The sequence below is a fragment of the Thermobia domestica genome, chromosome 16, assembly GCF_964235325.1.
Source record: "Thermobia domestica chromosome 16, izTheDome1.hap1.1, whole genome shotgun sequence".
In the NCBI taxonomy this organism is placed as follows: domain Eukaryota; kingdom Metazoa; phylum Arthropoda; class Insecta; order Zygentoma; family Lepismatidae; genus Thermobia; species Thermobia domestica.
The window spans coordinates 150,459,392-150,482,081 of record NC_137469.1 but is presented as its reverse complement, the minus strand read 5'-3'; the positions used below and the strand labels follow the sequence as shown (position 1 = coordinate 150,482,081).

The 22,690-nt window shown below is 38.0% G+C and overlaps 1 protein-coding gene across 5 annotated transcripts in view; it reads right to left on the bottom strand.

The window, feature by feature from the left end:
* LOC145673470 (zinc-regulated GTPase metalloprotein activator 1-like) overlaps positions 1-22,690 on the bottom strand; it is a 999,800-nt gene that overhangs the window by 671,233 nt on the left and 305,877 nt on the right. For all 5 annotated transcript variants that reach the window (XM_081743197.1, XM_081743195.1, XM_081743196.1 and 2 more), the window contains exon 8: positions 792-878. In XM_081743197.1, the coding sequence (XP_081599323.1) occupies positions 792-878 (87 nt within the window). The remainder of the gene's footprint in view (positions 1-791; positions 879-22,690) is intronic.

Sequence of the window (22,690 nt, the reverse complement as noted above, 5' to 3'; positions counted from 1 at the left end):
TTAGAACTTATGAAATAAAAGTACCCAAAATTTTCCTTGACTAGTTTAGAAGCACATGAAAGATGAACAAAACAGACAATTTGAACTTACGAACCACTGATTCATAAATTATTCACTTAAACCAAACTGTTCAACTATTTCTTACGGTGACTTGAATTTTATATATTGAGAAATTCTTGCTTGTTCAAATCTGTATTCGGTTTAAAATTAGGTACGAGTAAATATTTGATTAATAATTCGGTGTACAAGAAGACAATAAAAAGAACTTTTACCTAAGTCATATTTCTCGTTATAACATAGTTGATTATGGATACGGTATACGCATACAGGTTTCGAACATTCTTTTCCCCACATATAGAAGACTGGATATATAATGCCGCCATGCGCTCCGATTTGGTTGATTAAATCATAATGTAATTTACAACATGAGTCACTTTTTTGGTATTTTTCACTTACAATGATTACAGCCGATTAGACAGTACATTGCTAAGACATTATTCTCAGCACTAGAACAAATACAGCTAAGTTACGCCAAACTATTCAAAACAGCCTTGCAGACTGCCTTCGCTATTTTGAAATAACTTTCTGCTCAAAGGAACGTGTAACATTTGAAATTGTATCACTGATAGTATATTAAAATATTTCAAGCATAGGCACTCCTTTTGAGGGACTACAGATTTATAAATAGAATTTTGAGTTAAATAACACATCAAAAACAATTCATCGATACTTACTAATATCTTGCAAAATACCTTATATATTCTTAACTTGGAATATCACTCTAAACTTACCTAACTTCATTACGTAGTTCTGTAAGATCATCGGGTGATACTAGGTCCACTTTATTTAGAATGACCAGGTCAGCTAAAGCAACCTGCCTGCGAAAATAAATTGGGATAATACTGTTTACTAATATTACAAATGTCTTTACATATTTTTAAGTCAAATGCGTACACACTATTTTATTAAAGTACTGTTCTCTACGTCGCATAATACATTAAATCTACAGAAAGATATGAATTAACTTAGTATCTATTCGGTGGAATTCTGTGTACCAGGAGGTTTCTTCAACCTGCGTTAAGCTCCAGACGAAAACCACGTGAGATGAAGAAAAGCAGATTAGCCAAATATGTTCACTGGAGATTATACATTTCCACGCTCATCATACGATGCACAAGGATCAATCACAAGTCTTGCAATATTCTGGGATAAAAATACGTTTATTATACTGCAATTGATACTACTTGTCCTTTCTGACAGCTCTCTGCGCGCACGTGGTGATCAATGCCATGTTGCCAGCATTTGCGTCGGTTACTGAAACACGAAATTATTCACTGCAAGTAAGTTTCAGTTTTATAAAATTAAATGACGCAAAAGAGAAGTAAAAAGAATGCTCTCAAGAACCAGTAAGTTGACTTTCGACTAAAACAATGTACGTTTTTTATATTCAAATTGGGAACTTGCAGAAAGGATTGAATGTTTATCATTGCAGACCAGAAGAAATCAGCCACTATAACTGGCTGAACGTGCTGTTGCCATAGAAACAGTTCTTCCTTGCCTGATTGTTATGACCACGTGCAGGAAGGAAAAACAGAGGAAAGAAACTGTCAAAAAGGACAAGTTGTATCAAATGGACTGTGACTAACGTTAAAAGTGTAGCCCCTCGTGCTGGACTGTCTGCAGCCCCTATCCTCGATTCGACGTCGAAACCACGTCTTCTCCTTAGAGACCAAGAAGTCAGCTCTGCTGTCTCCATCTTCTGCTGGTTGGTGAAGCATCGTGATTTCAGAAAATGCGCCTTAGACCGAAACAGGTAGTAGCCAGAAGGGGGTAGAACAGGACTATATTCCAGGTGTGGCATTAGTTTAATACCTAGTTTAAGTTCCTGAATTATTTGTTACGCTTTTCTCTGCAGGTTTCTGATTTATCTTTTTTGATGAGGCTTTATAACTCGATATATGGTTATATGGACGAGTATAGGAGTTCATTTTCTTTCCCATCTTAAATTCCTGGAGTGCATTTGCCCACCTCATAAATTTTGGAGTTGTCAAAGAGCAAATTTTAGAAATGTTACAGAATAATAAATTTTGTAAACTTGGTTGGGTTTGCTTGTCCCCTTCTACGGGTAAAAAAAAAATTGCAAAAAAAAAAATCAAAATCAGAAGGTATTACAACTATTATATCATGTTTGATAAAGCATTATTGTACGAGAGTCATTTAATTCGAACTGGCAACACTGCTACGATTGGAGTGTCGTGTGTGCAAGAGAGAAATGACGAACGCAGTGTATTCCGTGGATATGTACGAGTCAGTTGAACGCTTCTGGATACGTGGGACAATTCCTTTTCATAAAACAAGGGTGCTTTCATGTATTCATCTTCAATTTTGGGAGGAAAGTGTCTTGGCCCACCTGAAATTTGGGAATTATGAAAAAATCTAATGTTCTCTGGAGTGCAAATATATAGCTCGGTGAATTAAATTATTCACCTCGTATCAATTCTATCACCGAAAAATATGTCAAGAATATACGTAAGCAATATTTTAATATGTTGGCGGAAATTTTGAATTTTAGCGTGAAATTTGAATCAACATGAAGCGAGATGTGATATGCAGTCTTTCAAGAAGGGAAAGAATGCAAATACAGGTGTTTATGAATGTATGGAAACATTTTGTGACTTTTATTCAGGCTCTATAAAGGCATTTAAGAAGAAACGAATGAAAACGGGTTTAGAGATATAAAGCTTGTAAACACGGCTCATGTTTCTTCCGTCTGAATGGAAAGAGTGTATTACATCTTACAGACTGCTTTACACAAATATAGGGGGAGGAAAGTTGGATAGAATACCAAAAGCAAATAGTTGATCGAGATGTGTGTCACTGAATGCATAAGCACATGGCGCAATTGTTGGTTGGTAATTTGGAACTAAACTTTTTGTAACATTTTCTATGCTACGAACTGTACAATGAAAACAGCAACGAATCAACTGAAAAGGAATGTCATCATCATTTTTTTCCTTGCCCATCATAAGTATCACAGGGCCACAAGAAATTTTCTGCAGCAAAACACCACATAATTCATCAACCAAGCTGGTAGTGTTGAATGCAAACAGTCGAGTGGTTCAAAGCCTGAGAAGATAATCCACAGAAATGTGATGAAATTGTAAGGAAGATAATCCACAATCTACGTCTCTCAACTCGACATGCAGCTACGCAAATTAACGTCAGTCAATCAAGCATCGGAATGAAACGAAAACTTCATACTGTGATAAGAATAAAGTGTAGTGCCCCATTATACAAAGTAATCACCCTTAAAGATGAAGACTGGTATAAACTGCACAAAATACTTTTGAAATCGGATGGTGAAAAATTGGTTATTGGATGATGAAGCATGTGTTCCCTATGATCCCAGTTAGATTATTTGCAGACAGTTTGGAATGACATTCCTGGAGTGAACATCCCTGTCCTCCACTATATTGAAAATTTCAAACGGAACTCTTGATCTGGAAAGAAGTAGATCATGATGGGGACCTTAGTGAACCTGTCGTTATGAAGTTGGATTGGGAACATCTACTTAAACAATGTCTTAAGAGGCCATTCATTAAACCACAGATCATTAAACCAAGTTTTTCCAGGCATATCTGTTAGACCAGAAGATTGTGTCGCAGTAAACCAATCCTTCAAATTGCCTCAGTGCATCTGCAAACTGGAATTCATGAAATTAAGTGCGAACCACATTGATGTGACAGCATTTAAACGTCTGTGGATCCGAATTTGTAAAAAGACGGCTACCTAATCTTTTTAAAAAATGTTCACACATTTGAAACGCAATCTGCGACTGCTTGGTCAATAAGGTGTTGATGCACTACTACAATTAATGCAAAATTATTATAATGAAGTACTTTGTTCGAATCCTTATTCCTGTTGTTTTTTCTATCGTTTTTCCTTCACTCGCATTCTCCATCTGGGACAGGAATATTTTGTAAAACTCTGTGCCATATAGCATGTAGGTAGAGCGAGGTAATAAAAAGAGTGTCCGGAATCGACTTCCACTACCGGCTTTTTATTATAAAATTCACTAAAAGCAGTATTTTACAGAAATACTACAAAAATATTCTTCTCTATACTTGTGAGATTAGAAACAGTTCGTCTTTGACCAAGAGGTCGCAGACAGGATCTCCACAAAGCCCCGTGGCAGGCTAGGCAGAGTGGCGAAGGATTCTCCAAAGCTCCGTGGCAAACAGTGAGGGAGTTAGTGATTACAGAGCCCCGTAGCAGGCTAAGCAATTGGGTGTAGGATTCTCGACAGAGCCCCGAAGCAAGCTAAGCCAGGTGAAAGGAAAAGCCAAAAGTCCCGAAGAAGACTAGAGGCTTGGGGTTAGGTTACTCCTAATGTTCTGATGCAGGCAATAGGAGGGACACCAGTGAACTGATACTGATCCGCTGTCGGCTGCAGAATTTATAGATCCCAGACGACGGTGGCGCTGCTGCTCCGATAACATCGTTTGCTTCGTGGAAGGAACCAGAAGTCCGTCGTCTGCTGGTTGTAGTGAATCCATGTGGTGCATAGTATCTTCACACAAAACCATGCAGTGGTGTTTATAAACATAAGCGTAAAATGTTCTTTTTACACAATACACGTGGGATATTATAATTTACTCATCCTAACGTATTTTTACTATTATTTATTGTAATATGAATAAGGGCTGCGGTGGCTCAGTGGTAGAGCGTTTACCCCTGGTGCATAGGGTTCTTGGTTCGATTCCAGCTCGCGCCAAGTGAACTTTGTGGTGGACAAATACCGTGTGCGTGGGTCTTCTCGGGGTCCTCCCGTTTTTTCCTTCCCACTTTCTTCATTCCACCATTTCATTCATTTCTCACCATCTCCTTTAGCCTAGCCGGCATAGACGTGAGACGTAAAACTTTAAGATTGCATTTTTGTAATATGAGAAAATGTACGACAGTATCTTGTAAACAAATTTCACTATCACTATCATTATCACTGTATAATCGACGACAGTATCTTTGTAATCGTACGACAGTATCTTTGTAAGCAAATTTCACTATCACTATAACTGTATAATCGACTCACTTGTCAGAAAATTTAAAAACAAAAAGTCATGCATGATCTGTATAATCGACTCCTGTCACTTGTCACAAAATTTAAAAACAAAAAGTCATGCATGATAGTTTTCTAACTATTTTATTCTCTTCCACGTACGAATAATACATTTCATAAATTTCGATCAACTATCGTAAATTTTATAAACTTCAATATTCTTTCTTTTTATCCTTTATGTGCCGTCGTCTCTTTTTATCACATTACTAGAATACTATTTATTTTCAAATAATGTTCTAATAAGCTTTTCCTCTTTAATATCATCTCAAGTAATACATTCTTTCCCCAAGTCTCTGTAACATTTGGTAGTTGATTTTTCGTTTAATCAGAAAATTTACTATTCGCAATACCCAGAGCCGTAGCCAGGGGGGAACGAGCGGGACGCTCCGGGCGCTGATAGCAAGAGAGCGCCGAACGAGCAAGAAGAAAGGTAAAATGTTGGAAATGAGTAAACGATGCATCGCCCCGAAAAGATATTGGCGCTCTATTAGATCAATATTGTTGTCGCTTTGCAAAGAAATAGATTTGGTAAAAGTTTTCATGCTCGCTTCGCTCGTAACCTGAACGTTTCTATAAGTCACAAGTTTTTACTCTTATTTAAAGAAAATTATTATATATTATTTGTTAATGACGATGTGGTATACAAGGTACCAAGTAAAGACTTATAGTACATGCAGGAGCGTTTTCAAAATCATAAACGGTCAAACTCTGAAATACGTGTTCGGCGTTTTGATGGTGATTAATTTGCTTAGTTAATAACGCTTTTCTACCCAATCGGATTAATCACGGCGTTGAGAATGAAGGTATGAAAATGACAGAAGAGAAGGGACACACGCAAGCTGCTATTTTTGCGGGAATATTAAAAATGAACGTAAACAATGGGAATATAGTAATAACATTTTCGAACTTGAAGCAGTTGCAGGATAGGGTTTAAGGAGTCAGAACTTAATCCTACGAGTTTCGTCTTTTTCAAAGACGAATCACTACCAGTGATTTTTTAAAAATTTCATTGACATAGTATATGGGTGTTAGTATATTTCTAATATGTTATTTGATAATAAGTAACCTTAAATTCACAACTTTCGTTCATTATAGTTTAATTTCTATAATTTCAAACATATGTAGTAGTCAAACTATATTTTGGATTATAAATAAAAGCATTAAACATATTCTTCACCCCTATGGATCAACATTGAGAAGTTCGCAAAGAAGGCTTCTTCTGAATTACCGTTACATTTCACAAAATACTATTTACCGTAAAAGAATCGAAATTAAAATGCTATCTGTGTCATCACGTACAGAATAAAATTACAAAAGTTTACAATTATTCCCGGAAATTAATGCTGTCACCGATTTCAAACATTTTAAAAGCACACAGTTTCTAATATACAGAAATTTCATTTCTTATCGTTAGAGTACGTTTGTTTTGTCTTCGCACGTTTCCCGCCTAAAGGATGGATCTATCTGCAACACGTTCTTGCCATGCCATGGTTAAGTTGAGAGTTACAATACGCTAGGGAATAGCAAAACGCCACGCCACTAGCAAATCACTCTAGCACATTTGTTTGCACACTTCAAATACCCGCCAAATAGCAATGTCCTCTTCTGATGGGCTGGCTGACAACTAACTTCACCTGCACGATAAAGCTAATAAAACGTGTAATGGATTAAAACGTTCACGTGAGTGCTAGCAGAAAATCTGTAAACGCCAACCAAGTGCACTGGCGGGAAGTGTGCCAAGATAAAACAAACGTACTATAGTATGTAAATAGTTGTAAATTTCCATAACTGTTCTCCAAGTGGATCTGTATACAACCAAAGTCAGTTTTGTTAAGTTTAACTAAAAGTCCAAAATAAGCCTCTTGAAAGCAGCTCTTATTTGTAAAAGAATACATAATGATCGCTTTCAGCTGTTGCAATGGTCTGTTCAAGCAGCTTGATAAAAATTCAGCGTAGCGTAAAAGCGATGTGAGTGTAGGGGGCACCGAAATCTCTAGCTACGACTCTGCTCAATACCTACATTTGAAATGTTTCTAGTCCATTGTTCTTGTCTGTTCTTTTCGGGTCTGATTTTCATCCTCCTCTAAGGGTCAATCCAAATGAATCGACCAATGATGGTTGCTGACCAAATTTAGTTTTTGAATAATTTTTTCACTTGAGTTTGTACCATATTCTGGGAGTTGAAAAAGGGCATCATTTATTTTTTAGCCGCGCAGGTTTTGTCGTAGCGGCGATTTTGTATAGGCGCCTGAGCGTATTTTGAACTTTTCTGAGGATTCCGATAAACGCTGTAACTTTTTAGGTTTTAAAGATAATGAGTTCAAACCAAAACCATATGAAAGATAATGGAACGGACATTCTGTGTTCTGTGGACACTGAGACGTACTTTAGAATGTCGGGGGGAAAAGCTCTGAACATTGATGTTGGAAACCTAAAAATGTCTGTTTTGAAATGTACATTTTGAAACGAAATAAATGAGACTCACCTTCAATTTTTGTCTACATAGAGACTAGATAATAGACAACGTCCCAAACAAGTTTCAGATCTGAGAATGATATACTTGATTTTTTGGAAATTTTTAAAGATTGCGAATTTTCGAAAATCGTGTATTTTCACCATTAAATATCTCAGGAAGGACGCACGTGAAAAATCTGAAATTTGCATAAAATACATTATCTCTGCATTAAGAAGTGGGTAAAATTGCATCACTGAGACTTGAGTGGTTTCTGGGTTATGTTTTCTTTATTTACTGGGACTTAATATCATGAAGCGTCATGAGGCGTAGATATAAACTTAGTAGCAAAAGTCACAATAACAAGACAGTAATGTTAAATTGGTAAAATGTGCAAAATTTTTGAATCATATCTTATACAAAAAAAACAAACAAAAAAACGAAACGGGTCTCTGTTATCTCTTTTCTGCCTGTAGCGCTGCTGCTGAGACATCATTGAGGTAAAGAGTTGAATAATTTGTGTACAGGGTTTGGCACTGACTTTGTAAGTACGACCTGTAGGAATAGTGAACTCTGTGGGTAAGAGTTTCTGGAGTGATCGGCACCCACACCCTGTCATTCGTAGGTAGTTTAAAAGAGGTTCTTGGACCATGGGAATGGAAAAAGTGAACAAAAACATAGTCCTGACTGATGTCTTTAGTTCTCCCAATCCGCCATTTCTCGTCGTAAATGCAGATTACGGTATCATTAGGTGAAAATGACAACATGCTATATGTAGAAGAACTGAAGCACTGCAATCAGAAATTCATCTGATTGTGACAAGTCATAACATCTGATTTGTGTTTGCGTCAGAGGTACAACTCTATGATATGATCTGGTATTGATAATTCTCTTAAAAGTAGCAACTCTCAAATTTCTTGCTGTTTGACTGCAGTTCTTCTGATGAAACATAGATAAATTGTATGCCTGAGATACTATCAACAAAAACCCTAAACATCTGTTCAACTTCTAAAATTTCGAATTTAAGATCATTGCAACAACTTTTAACTTAGAAACTACTCAAGTCTCAGTTTTACTCACGTGTTGCTGCACAACCGGCATCAGTCGACCAACTGATCGTAACCTATCGTAAACCCTGGAGGCTGCTATGAAGCTAAGGGGATCATCTTAAATACCATACCTCGTGAGGGCTGCTATGAGCGGATGTTTCCTAGAACAGAATCCTTGAGAACTCTGGAAGCTGCTATGAAGCTAAGAGGTTACCCGTACAGGACGTTATAACTTGTATACCTTGGTCATTAAAGATACACTTTGTTGTTAGAACTTTTGTAAAGACAAAAGACATAATTTTGTAATAAAATTGGTGAAGGGATAAAGTCTCGGTCCATTATTGACTCTACCTAAAGTCATCACAAGGTGATAGGCACAGGAGGTTTGTACAACGCGCTCTTTTTAGCAGGTACTGATAAGGTCAGTATCAAAATCCATTTAAGTTTCACTATCACTCACTTCTTCTCTTTTACCTTTCCTGAGTGCGATTTATACCGGAAACTAGATGAGGTAAAGAAACATGTAAGTCAGGAGGGAATAATACAAATATAACAGAGGATGCATCTAATATATTTTTTTAATATGCCTCATTTGACAAAGTATTCGGGACACGTGCACGAGGACCCGGGCAGATTTTTCATGCTATTCGATCATATGGCAAACATGCAAACATGGTCACCAACTAAGAAGAAGGAAATTTTACCGATATATCTTCAGGACACGGCACTAGATCTCGTATTAAAGCTTAAAAACCAGAATCAATTCGAAACGATGTCCTATGAAGCTTTAAAAACTAAATTAGTAGCATTAAGTAGGCCGAAGGTCCCATCGTATAAAGCGGAGCAGGAGTTATTCGAGGTTCAACAAGGATTAGATGAGTCTATAAATTCGTTTTTTTTTTACGTAAACTCCGAGCAATCAGGCAGTTATTACCGAAAGGAACAGAAGAACAAAAGAGCCATCATTTATCCTTGGGATTACAGAGAGATTTCCTTAATAAGATTTCCTTAATAACAGTAGACGCCCTACAGACTAAATTAAACACCTTGGAAGCCGCTAATGACCTTTTGAGAAAAAAGAGCACGCAGAGCTATCACAAAACTGCACATGCTATACGGCCAAAATCCCATATCAAACTCGCAGAATATATCCTATGGATTGCCAACCGAACCAAAGATAATGAATCCTGTACAACAGTTATATCACCATAACTATACTGTACAAACGCAACCTGTCACACAACCAATGCTCATTTATGTACCAACATATCAACAACAATTTAATCCTTCTATAACAGCTTCTCAACCTAATCCTAAAGAATATCAGAACACGACCCAAGAACCCACGACCGTTCCCCACCACGAGCAAAATCCTCCACAATATGATCTATCCACCCTGGCCGCCAATAAAATGGCAGAATTGTCGCTAGTAATAGCACAGACAAATCACAAAAACCAACAAGGATATAGGAAGAGAAATAACAATAACAGAGGAAAGAAAAAACGGGGACAAGCCCAGAACAGCCAGCAGACTACACCACGGAAGATCAAATTTTGGTATGTGCGATATGCCGGAAGCGGGGGCATGGTGCATCCGTTTGTTATAAGCGTCAAAAAAAATGTACGGCAGCCCCCTGGCAAGTGGGCCGACAGCCATCATCCGGAACATGAAGGCCAAAGAGAGACTAAGAAACACAGTAGTATAAATTACGAAGTTCCTGTGATAGAAGAGCAATCAGGACAATTGGCAGAAAGAAGAGAAAACATTGCTCTAGAACATGAAAATAACCGGTAACATTTAACAACTAGAACAAAATCAGGACCTCAAAATGCAATAATTGACACCGGTCACACGATATCGTTCTGGCCAGCCGATACCTTACCCCGTGGGACAAGTTTAATATCATTCCAGACAATAGTAAAAGGAATCTCGGGAAACAATATTTGTTTAAATCAAATAGCGCTAATAAAATTTAAAATAGGTCAGACAACCTTCACTCATTAATTTCGAATCATTCAAAGGTCTATATCGATCATTACAGGGATTGACTTCCTCCAACGTTCGCATTCCATTGTTGATTTAAACAGGGATATAATTTCATTCTTTAAACGTCCAAAGAAGCCACAGCTACCAGCTGAGCACAAAGAAAATACGCTGTCAGCTTTTACAACTCACACGTGATCAGATAATATCGCAGACAGACCAAAACTGTTTGTACAAGACTAAGCAAATAACTTCACCTCCACGTTCACATACATTCATTCAAGTAGCAGGAAAGAAAAATAGCTGACGCGGAATTCTTATACATATCATTGCTTCCTGGAATACTCGAGAAACGTAGGTTAAATGCCCTCGATCACAAGATAGAAGCAGGCAAAATGACAATTTTGATATCAAATCCTAATACCAACAGCGTCATTATATAAAAAGGTATTTACCAGTGGGGGTTCTTCAGGAAAGGCACGAAATTTCTTTTAACGCCTTAGAAGAATCAAATTTTGTAGAAAAAGCATACCAGTTTAAGACAAAAGAGGAAATTGAAGAACGCCTAATGCACAAAGAAAAACTTTTCAATAAAGAGCTCTTTGACGACAAACCCAACTTAGAAGAAAAGTAAAAACAAGCAGTTTGTGAATTATTATTCAAGTACAGGGATGCTTTTACGTATGCTCCTGATGATATCGGATATTTTCGGGGGTATGTTCATAAAATTAGAATTTCTAAATCTGCTGTATTTCACGACCGTTCTCCACCTATTCTATTGCATATTGGAGACGAGGTAGACAAAGAGATTCAAGAACTTACCAAAGCAAAAGCTATTATACCCACAGATAACAATGAATTTTGCTCTCCACTTCTGGGAATTTACAAAATCCTATAAAACCGCCATAAAGAAATTTTATATGCCGCATCTCATAAGCTATCTTGCTTACAGAATACGTACATGTCAAGACTGCCAACGTTTAAAGAAGCTACCACAAAAGAAACAGGCCGAACTACTACAACACCTGGTGCGAGAGATAGCAACAATATGGATATATGACGAACTAGGACCCTTCTCAAGTAAAGAAGGAAGAAATAAATACCTACTAGTAGCCACAGAATTAGTTACACATTATGTTATTACAAAAACAGTGGACGCAGTAAATGTGGAAAATATAGAGAAATTTTTGGAATATATCATTCTCAAATTCGGAACACTTACAGAGCTGTATTGGGACCAACATCCAGTGCATGGAGCGACTCGTTTGCAACATTTAGCGCAGAAGTACGATTTCACGTATAAGTACTCACCCGCATATAATCATGCTTCAATAGAATTAGTAGAAGAAACCAACAAAATTATACAAAATTGTCTCAATTTTTTTGTACAAGAACACCATACGGATTGAGAGAGATGGTTACTGCACGTTATTTTTGGCACCAATTCTTACATACAAGGAAGGAACAAATGTTCAGCAAGTTTCTTACTATTTGGATACAGACCTAGGATCCCGACAGAATGTACGCTCGAATCTAAACAACATATACAAGTTTACAGAGATAAATTAGTAGCCATCAGGAAGAAAGTACAAAATAACATGGAATAGGCATATAACAGACAAAAGCAGTTTTATGACAGACGTCATAGGCAGACAACTTATAATCCAGGGGACATTGTTTTAGTATACTACTCCACAAGAAAAACTGGTTTACCTGAACACTACTATTCATTACGAATTACCAGCACGAATTGTAGAGAAGCTTAATACAAACTTATATCGTGTGGAATTGCCTCCTAAATTTCGCAACATAATTCAAGAAATAGCGATCGGCCGCTTGAAGCCATTCTACGCGGACCAAATTGAGGGAATACAAAATTAAGAAGTGAGAGGCACAAATTCAAGAAGAATTTAACAAAATTCCAAGTGCGTACCGGGAACAAAAGAGGGACTAACAACAAAAGAAAAAAGAGAACATGCACTGACATAACATCGCACTTCTTTATTTCAATTATAAGCTGTATCTCATTCTGTTATTTAGCTTTGGTACATTAGTATTTTCGTTTTTCTACCAAAATGCAAGATCAACATTTTTATTCTTTCTTTTTTAGTTTCAGAAGTCCTCGTTGAAATATAATGCTTTCTTGTTTCTAACATCGCTTCTTCAATACCAAATAAATGAATGCTTAATACGTCATTTTTTCTCCGTACACAGGATGTTCACAAATTCGGGCCCTTGACACCATTATACAGAGTGACCAAAAATTCACATTCTCCACTTTTTTCCTTTTTAAAACAAAATTTTCCAAATCCTACATCAAAAATTATCCTTTTCTTAAATCTAATAATAATTTATTCGTGCCTCATCTTTCAAAAGCCCCGTTAAAAGACAAAAACTTAACTAATCGACTCCACATATTTTTTTACCATTAGAAGGACTCAATTCACCGGCGTTTACTACTACTACTACTACGACCGTGAGAATAAACCGATATGAACTATAAATACCGGCTGTGACATAAACATATACACCAACAAATAGTGAACTAATATACATGTATTAAAGACAGTGATGACACTTCTGTCCACTTCGAGGGAAATGATAGTGACTGCTTTGATCCTGCTTAGATGCGATGGAACGATAGTGTTATTACCACTATATATATATTAGAGACCTGCACGGGCCGGGCCCAGCTCGAGGCCCGAAGCCCAGCCCGGCCCGCGGGCCGACTCTGCTATTTCTTTGGGCCGGGCCGGGCTTGGGCGGGCCGACACTGTTATTTCTTTGGGCCGGGCCGGGCTTGGGCTGGCCGACACTGATTTCTCTTCAGGTCGGGCCGGGCTGGGGCCGATCAATTGCAATTCTTTAATAATTATTAACTTTCGTTAAACGATAATTGGAATAAAACTAAACGTTGAAGAAGTGTGTCCGTGAAAAACGTTACAAAGAATGCGCTAGCTATTTACAGTTTGTGTTGCTTAGCGGCTCCGCTTTCACTATAGAGGATTGCGGGCATTATGCGGTAAATTGAGCTCTAACCTTGACCTTCACTGAATTCAAAATATAACAGGAAGGGGTGGGAATGCTTTGCCTGTCGCTAAACAATATTGCCATCTTCACTTTATGCTGAAAATCAATTAAGTTAGATTTTTCTTACAGGGAATGGAGTTTTTGTTCTCTCGATGACAGGCTAAGTTCTAGGAGGCAATGGTACCATTCGGGAGGCAAGCGTCAGGTTGTGAATCAGAGTTTAGAAAATGTTTCTGACGGTTAGTTAGGTCAAATTTAGTACTAAATTTTGAGAAAGATTGGGACTCGAGCTAATTTTTTAAAAAATTTATCGGGCCGGGGTCGGGCCAAAAACTTCTAAAATTTATCGGGCCCGGGCCGGGCTTGGGCCAAGAATTTTAAAAAAACTTATCGGGCCGGGCCGGGTTCGGGCCGAAAATCTCCAAAACCTTTCGGGCTCGGGCTGGGCCGGGCCTAGCTACGTTCGGGCTGGATTGGGCTCGGGCCGAAAAATTCAGCCCGTGCAAGTCTCTAATATATATATATATATATATATATATATATATATATATATATCATAGCGAGTTTTCTCATAGTGATTTTTCAGTGTATTATAGTGTTTATAGTGTTTTATAGTGTCTCCAAATGTACCAGTGTTGGATGCAGATAACTTTCATTAATAACAATTGTGTATTTTTCTCAAAAATAACATTAGTGAACCAGATTTTGGCACAGAAATGACAATACCTGATTCTAATAGAACTTTTCACGTAGAATTCGAATCTGCAATCAGTTTTTCTCCATGACCCTCAGTTTTCCCGTGACAGAGGGATTTTCGGGAAACTTCCCCTCAAATTTCCCTTTACTTTATACAATTTTTGTACCTGTAGCTCGGGTACCCTTGGGTATATAAACACACAAATTACATTGTATGTTAGCTTGATTTATACTTAATAAACCCTCTACGTTTCATAAAAATCGCATTATTCCTTCTACAGAAATAAAGATATTTATATAAAAAATATGCTATGTGTATTGTTCATTTTACCATATTCATTAGTGCAGATAAAATCACATATAACTTCCACGAAAATTACAATATAAGCATGGTTTATACCTCATTGGATTTGAAATAAAACATATTTTCAATGATGTATACTCCGTGTCACCATTTTTTGTATGAGGTAATTTCTAGAGGGATTTTGTGGGAAATTTCCTCCAAAAAGTAGTTTATAAGATTTTTTTGTCTCCACTTGCTATTTGTATAGTGATACAGAAACAGGAACTGCATTAAAACATAGTTTTATGTCTACTTTATAAATAATGTTAATTTCATGTGAATTGCATTATTCTGTCTAGAGATATAACCTATTGTGTCTATTTATAGGTAATAAAGAATATACAGGGTTTGTCCGGGAAGTAATAGGACTGATTTTATTTCGCCATGACTGTACTTCGGAGTGTGCGCGCACCAACTGGATCCGGTAGAGGGTGTTCCTAGCTAACGAACGAGCGGCTGGTCAGTTGTCTCCGAGCACACGGAGAGTCAGGACAGGCTTTTTCGCGCGACGTGTTTCTGTGAGTGGTGCAAGCCGAAAATGCAGCGTTCGTTAGAGCAGAGGTACGCGATTAAATTCTGTGTTAAACTCAGTAAATCTGCGACAGAGACGTTTGATATGATCAAGCAGGCTTACCCAGATGATGCTTTAGCAAGAAGTGGTGTTTCGGTAACACAAGACCTTTTCGGAGGGCCGGGAAGAGGTCGCCGATGAAGACAGTGCTGGAAGACCTTCGACTTCGACAAACACCGACGATGTGACTTGTGTGCGCGAAGTTTTGAACTCAGACCGTCGACTAAGTATTCGTTTAATTGCCCAGATGTTAAATTTACCAAAAACTGTGGTTCATGAAATTGTGACGGAGCATTTGAACTTGCGCAAAGTGTGCGCGAAGATTGTCCCAAAAGTGCTCTCTGACGACCAGAAATTGCGGCGAGTGGAATTGTGCCAAGAAAATTTGAACATGTGTAAAAGTGACCCCCAATTTTTGAATAATGTAATCACAGGTGACGAATCATGGATCTTTGAGTATGATCCCGAGACAAAGAGGCAATCTTCCGAGTGGCACACGCCGGCGTCTTCTCGCCCAAAAAGGGAAGAATGAGCAAATCCAAAGTGAAAACGATGCTCATTGTCTTTTTTGACATCAAAGGCATCGTCCACCATGAATTTGTTCCTCCTGGATAAACCGTCAACGTCAAGTTTTACGTGGAAGTGCTCAAGAGACTCAAATGAAGGGTCAATCGGGTCCGACCAGACATCAGAGCCGACTGGAAGCTGCACCACGACAACGCCCCGGCTCACACCGCCTTTGTTGTGAACAGCTACCTGACCAAGGCCGGCATCCCAACGCTTCCGCAGCCGCCGTACAGCCCAGATGTGGCCCCTCGGACTTCTTTTTGTTTCCTCGCCTGAAACGCCCGATGAAAGACAAGCATTTTGAGACGACAGAGGGGATCCAGGCAGCTTGCACCGCGGCTCTCAAGGCTATTCCGGAGAATGACTTCCATGACGCCTTCAATGCTTGGAAATCGCGCTGGCAGCGCTGCATCGACGCAGAAGGAGCCTATTTTGAAAGTTTTTAAAGAATTGTAACGATTGGCTCAATAATTATTTTAAATCGACTCAGTCCTATTACTTTCCGGACAAATCCTGTACTATGCAAGACTTTTATCAAACACAAAGACCTAACGTTGACGTACTATTATCGGCACATAGATGGATACTCAAATACACGCATGCTTTCTGTGGAAAATAAGTCACTTTTTAATATTTTGATCTGGCAACAATGCATAAAAAATTGATGACTGTTAGTAGCGTTGAGTGACGGTCCAAGCTGGACGTGTTTTAGATGTGGTCACATGTAAGTTGAAGTTTTTGTGCATTGTGGAGTTCGAATACATTGTGGAGTGTGGTGATGCACTGTGTTAGATTACGTTTGTTCTGCTGCATGAATGATGGAATGTAGATTCGTGTGTGTATGTGTGAGTGATACCTTACAGGATACAACATGCCGAGGAAGTATGTAAATCGCCCGGACAATTTCTGTTATGTATGTGGGGAGCAGACATTTAAATCGCAACGTCGATGTTTTACTCTACTTGTGAGAAGTGTTATCAGTTATATTTTGGTTGCTGTGTAGGAGACCAAAATAGGAATTGGGTTCTCACTACATTTGTTGTACTTCCATGAAACGTCTGACTGGGTGGGCAAATGGTGAACGAAACATAAACTTCGCAGTACCGATGATCTGGAGGGAACAAAAAGATCATTCTTCAGAATGCTACTTTTGTATGACACAAATAAAAGGAATAACCATAAATCTAAGCACACAGTACAGTACCCTAATTTGCCATCAGGAATTAGGCCAGTTCCACACAGTGCAGAATGACCTGTACCAGTACCTCCTCCTCATCTTACGGTAAATGAGGATTACGTACTTGAGGCAACTACTGAAGTTCCAAATGAAGAAGATGATCCTACTTATGTAGGAAGCACATCTACATTGGATCCCCATCTGATAACTCAGGGTGAACTAAACGACCTCGTACGGGATTTAAAACTCTCCAAGATACAGGCAGAACTTCTTGCTTCTAGACCTAAAGGCTGGAATCTGCTCCATCGTGACACTAAAGTGTGTATTTTTCGAAACCGTCATACAGAGTTTCAAAACTACTATTCTCGAGAAAATGATTTAGTGTATTGTAATAGTGTCTGTGCTGTAATGGATACACTCGGACATGCACATATAAGTACAGAGTGGAGATTGTTTATTGACTCTGAGAAAACTAGTTTGAAGGCTGTCCTTTTCCACAATGGCAACAAATTTCCTTCAGTGCCTTTGGCTTATGCAACTAATATGAAGGAAACCTATGAAAACATCAAAATAGTGTTAGAAAGAATTCAGTATGAGAAATACACGTGGACCGTTTGCTGTGATTTAAAAGTTATTTCTTTGTTAATGGGTTTGTAGCTTCGTTATACGAAATATTGTTGTTTCCTCTGCGAATGGGACAGCAGGAACAAAACGGAACATTACATCAAGAAGGAATGGGCGAAGCGTGTATTAACATTTGGACAGAAGAATGTTGGTTATTCCTCACTGGTGAGCCCTGATAATTCTACCTCCTCTTCACATAAAGTTGGGGCTCTTCAAAAACTTTGTTAAGGCAATGGACAAAAGTAATGCAGGATTTTGTTACCTTAAGGAAAAATTTCCTCGGGTTAGTGACGTTAAAATCAAGGAAGGGATTTTTGTAGGCCCACAAACAAGATGTTTGATTCGTGAACAAAAATTTGAGGATCTCTTAACTCCGGTTGAGAAAGCAGCTTGGTGTTTATTTAAATGTTTAACAGAGTTTTTTTTTTTTTTTTTTTTTAAGGAAACCAGAAAGCCCCAAATTACCGTGAAATTGTGAGTGATTTCCTGCAATCATTCGAAGAAACTGGTTGCAACATGTCACTTAAATTTCACTTTCTAGACTCCCACCTAGATTTCTTTCCTGAAAACCTTGGTGCTGTTAGTGTTGAGCATGGGGAACGTTTTCATCAGGACATTTCCTCCATGGAGAAGAGATAGCAGGGACAGTGGAGTTCACAAATGCTAGCTGATTACTGTTGGACACTCAAAAGAGATGTTCCAGAAGACAAACACAGAAGAAAGTCGACAGCTAAAACATTTTAGTTAAGGTAAGTAAGTTTTCATTTATTAAGAAGATACCACTCACTTCTTTTGTATTATTTATTAAGTAGACATAAAATTATGTTTTAGTGCAGTTCCTGTTTCTGTAACACAAACAAATACAAATAGCAAGTTCAGGCAAAAAATCTTATAAACTACTTTTTGGAGGGAATTTCCCACAAAATCCCTTTAGAAATTACCTCATACAAAAATGGTGACACGGAGTATACATCATTGAAAATATGTTTTATTTCAAATCCAATGAGGTATAAACCGTGCTTATATTGTAATATTCGTGGAAGTGTGATTTTATCTGCACTAATGAATATGGTAAAATGAACAGTACACATAGCATATTTTTATATAAATATGTTTATTTCTCTAGAAAGAATAATGCGATTCTTATGAAATTTAGAGGGCTTACTAAGTATAAATCAAGCTAACATGCAATATAATTTGTGTGTTTACTTACCTAAGGGTACCCAAGCTAGAGGTATGAAAATGGTAAAAAAAAAAAAAGAAGGTAATTTGAGGGGAAATTTCCCGAAAATCCCTCTGTCACGGGAACAGTGAGGGCGATGGAGAAAAACTGATTGCAGATTCGAATTCTACGTGAAAAGTTCTATTAGAATCAGGTATTTTCTTCTGTAACCAAGAGAAAGTTTTTTTTTTCGACTAGTGTAATCTTCCAGATTATTTTTTCTAGTGTGGGGGGTAGAACGTTCCCCACATCACGACAAGGCCACATGTCAACACAACACGTGTTATTGATTATAAACAGCGTAGCAGACGAGAACCCGACACAAAAGACAACGAAAAACGCCGAAAGAAGACGGACCTCACGGAAGAACCCGAAGAGGACAGATAAAAGCCGAACCACCCAGGGACCCGGCATTAGTCGACCAACTGATTGTAACCTATCCTAAAGCCTGGAGGTTACTATGAAGTTAAGCGGTCGTCCTAAACCCAACTAATCCCTGGAGGCTGCTATGAAGCTAAGGGGATCACCTTAAATACCATACCTCGTAGGGCTGCTATGAGCAGAGTTTTCCTAGAACCGAATCCTTGAGAAACCTGGAGGATGCTATGAAGCTAAGGGGTTACCCGTACAGGACGTTATAACCTGTATACCTTGGTCATTAAAAGACACTTTGTTGTTACAACATTTGTAAACGCAAAAGACTTAATTTTATAATAAAATTGGTGAAGGGATAAAGTCTCGGTCCATTATGGACTCTACCTAAAGTCATCACAATATACAGCGTGTATCGAAAAGAATCATCCGGTTCTAAACAATAATATCTATTCTGTCTTTTCAGAGATGTGAGTGAACAACGTATTGTTGGAAAGAGGAACATCTCTAGTTGTACATGGTTTCCGCTAGGTAGCAGCAGTGTGCTTGAGTGAACGCCCACTACGGTTCTGGTTAAAATGGCATCTGAACAACAGAAAGCGTTTTGTGTACTACGTTTTGCGGAGTACAAGCCAGTGATAACTGTTCAGCGTGACCTTCGTACTAAGTATGGTGTGGATCCTCCTACTGCACAGAGCATTAGACGATGGCATGAACAATTCCGAACAACAGGTTGTTTGTGTAAGGGAAAATCACCGGGACGTTCTCGAGTGCCCGACGCAGTCCGCAGAAATCCGTTCGTCGTGCAGCTCGACAGTTCAATATGCCCTCGATGTCCGTCTGGCGTGTGTTGCGTCGTCGTTTACACATGAAACCATACAGAATTCACCTACTGCAAGCTCTTTGTGAAGGTGACAAAGAACGACGTATGGAGTTTTGTAATTTCATTCTTGGGAAGATTGTAGAGGACGACAGTTTTGTTCAACGCTTAGTGTTTAGTGACGAGGAAACATGCCATTTAAATGGAAATGTGAACCGCCATACTGTGCGAATATGGGGAACGGAACACCCACATGAAGTTGTACAACATGAGAGGGACTCGCCAAAAGTTAATGTGTTTTGTGCAGTTTCCCGAAAAAAAGGTGTACGGTCCATTTTTCTTTGCCGAGAACACTGTGACGGGGATAACCTACCTTGATATGCTTGAGTACTATCTTTTCCCACAGTTGGAGACTGATTCGAATGATTTCATCTACCAACAGGATGGGGCACCGCCACATTGACATGGGAAAGTGCGGGGATTTTTAAATCGAACGATTCCACAACGATGGATCGGTCGCACTGGACCAAATGATGCAGCGTTACATTACTGGCCTCCAAGGTCACCTGACCTTACTGTATGTGATTATTTCTTGTGGGGGGTTTATAAAAGACTCCGTTTATGTGCCTCCGCTACCAAGCACATTAAATGTACTGCGACATAGCATAACGGCAGCTGTGGAAGCTGTAACTGAAGACATGCTAGCTGCAGTTTGGGACGAATTTGAATACCGCATGGACATATGCCGTGCATCTCACGGGAGGTACATTGAACACCTATGAACAGGTGCAATAAAAACTTTTTGAGTTTCTCTGTCATGCAAAACAAAAACTATTTGTATATGTTTATTAGTTTCAGAAATACAGACTTGCCCAAGTGGATGAATCTTTTTGATACACCCTGTACATTCGAAAACGGTCATTTTTAGGTTTCCAACATCAATGCTCAGAGCTTTTTCCCCGACGTTCTAAAGTACGTCTCAATGTCCACAGAATTCAGAATATTGTCCATTCCATTATCTTTCATATGGTTTTGGTTTGAACTCATTATCTTTAAAACCTAAAAAGTTACAGCGTTCAACAAAATCCTCTGAAAAATGCAAAATACGTACAGGCGCCTATACAAAATGGCCGCTACAAACAAACTTGCGCGGCTAAAAAATAAGTGACTATCCGTTTGCAACTCCCTGAATGTGGTACAATCTTAGATTAAAAAAAAAAAAAACAATTAATTTTGTCAGCAACCTTCGACCTGGAAATTGGTCGATTTTATTTTGATTGCCCAGTAGTAGAATACTTCCCACATAAACCAACTGATAAGTGTAATATTTTGGTTAACTATATTTAACAGCCTTTAAAATATACTTCGTTTTTTTGTAAAGGAATATTTCCATTATTTTGCTCCGTTCCATTTTTTATTCACAGCTCGTAGTGCATATCTTTTCCATACTAAGAATGTAATAATAAAGTGTACTTCGTACATTGCAGAACACTGTGCATATGGATTTCTGATAATATGCTTCAATCCTTACATCATGTTATTTGACGAGCGATGACGTGTAAAGGCGAAACGACTTTAAAACTGTCTTTCATGAGTAAATTTGTCATATTAAAGGAAACTTGAATTATTTTAGCTCCTTATCCTGCAGCTTCTTTTTTCGTTAGCATGAAAATCTTAAGCGTATTGCTTTTAGTCACGGGAGATATCTTTTCTGTTTTGTTTCTATACTTGCATACATTATATTGATTATGAAAACCAATATATGTTTGGCATCCAATATACGCAGATATTAATTCCAAATCAGGGAAAGTGACATTCTGGTCCCATTCTAGTTCCTCTACTGAAAGTTACTTTGATTTTTCTGTTTCCTGATTTTCTGTTTTTTAATAAAATATGCACATCAAAATAATAGTTGAAAGAACATATTCAATTGAACTTAATTTGTTTTTGCTTGAATTTTAACTATTTTGTATTATTTTTGGGAACACTTTGTTTACTAGTCACTCAAGTAACCAAACACGGAACTAAAATGTAATAATGGAAAAATAAGTAAATTACATTGTGTGTCCAAGATTTTTTGCGCACAGGTGTATCTATCTGGCCACATCACTTCAGTTATGAATAAATTTAGGTCTCTACAAATCATTTCGCAATTCTAAAAATTAGTGAATCAGCATAATATTTGTGTAACAAGGGAATTGTTAGATAATCCAGGGTATGGCATGGTTGGCTCTAGCGCTAAGTTCAATAAAAAAAAAAATGTGTATGTTACATTCAACGAAACTCAAACAATACACAAATACAGACAAATATGAAATAATTCATTCGAACGCATCCTTATTAGAGAAACAAAGAATGGAAAAATACATTTTAGAACCACTAATCAAGATTAGCAAGCTTTTCTGTATCTAAAACAGTAATATCAATGTAGCTAAGAAAATGAAAGTAGAAAAATAATGAGGACTGCAGTAAAAATTAAAAACTATTTAGCTTGCAAATTACAGCATTTATTGGAGATGTGTTAGACGAATGCATAGATACGGTGGCAGACGCTGAGCAAATGCTATGGTAACCGGAGATTGACGGTAATCCACTTACAGAGATATCAATTCCGGCTGGATTCTGTAATGCAATAAGGCACACTCTGAAGAACTGACATGGAGCGAC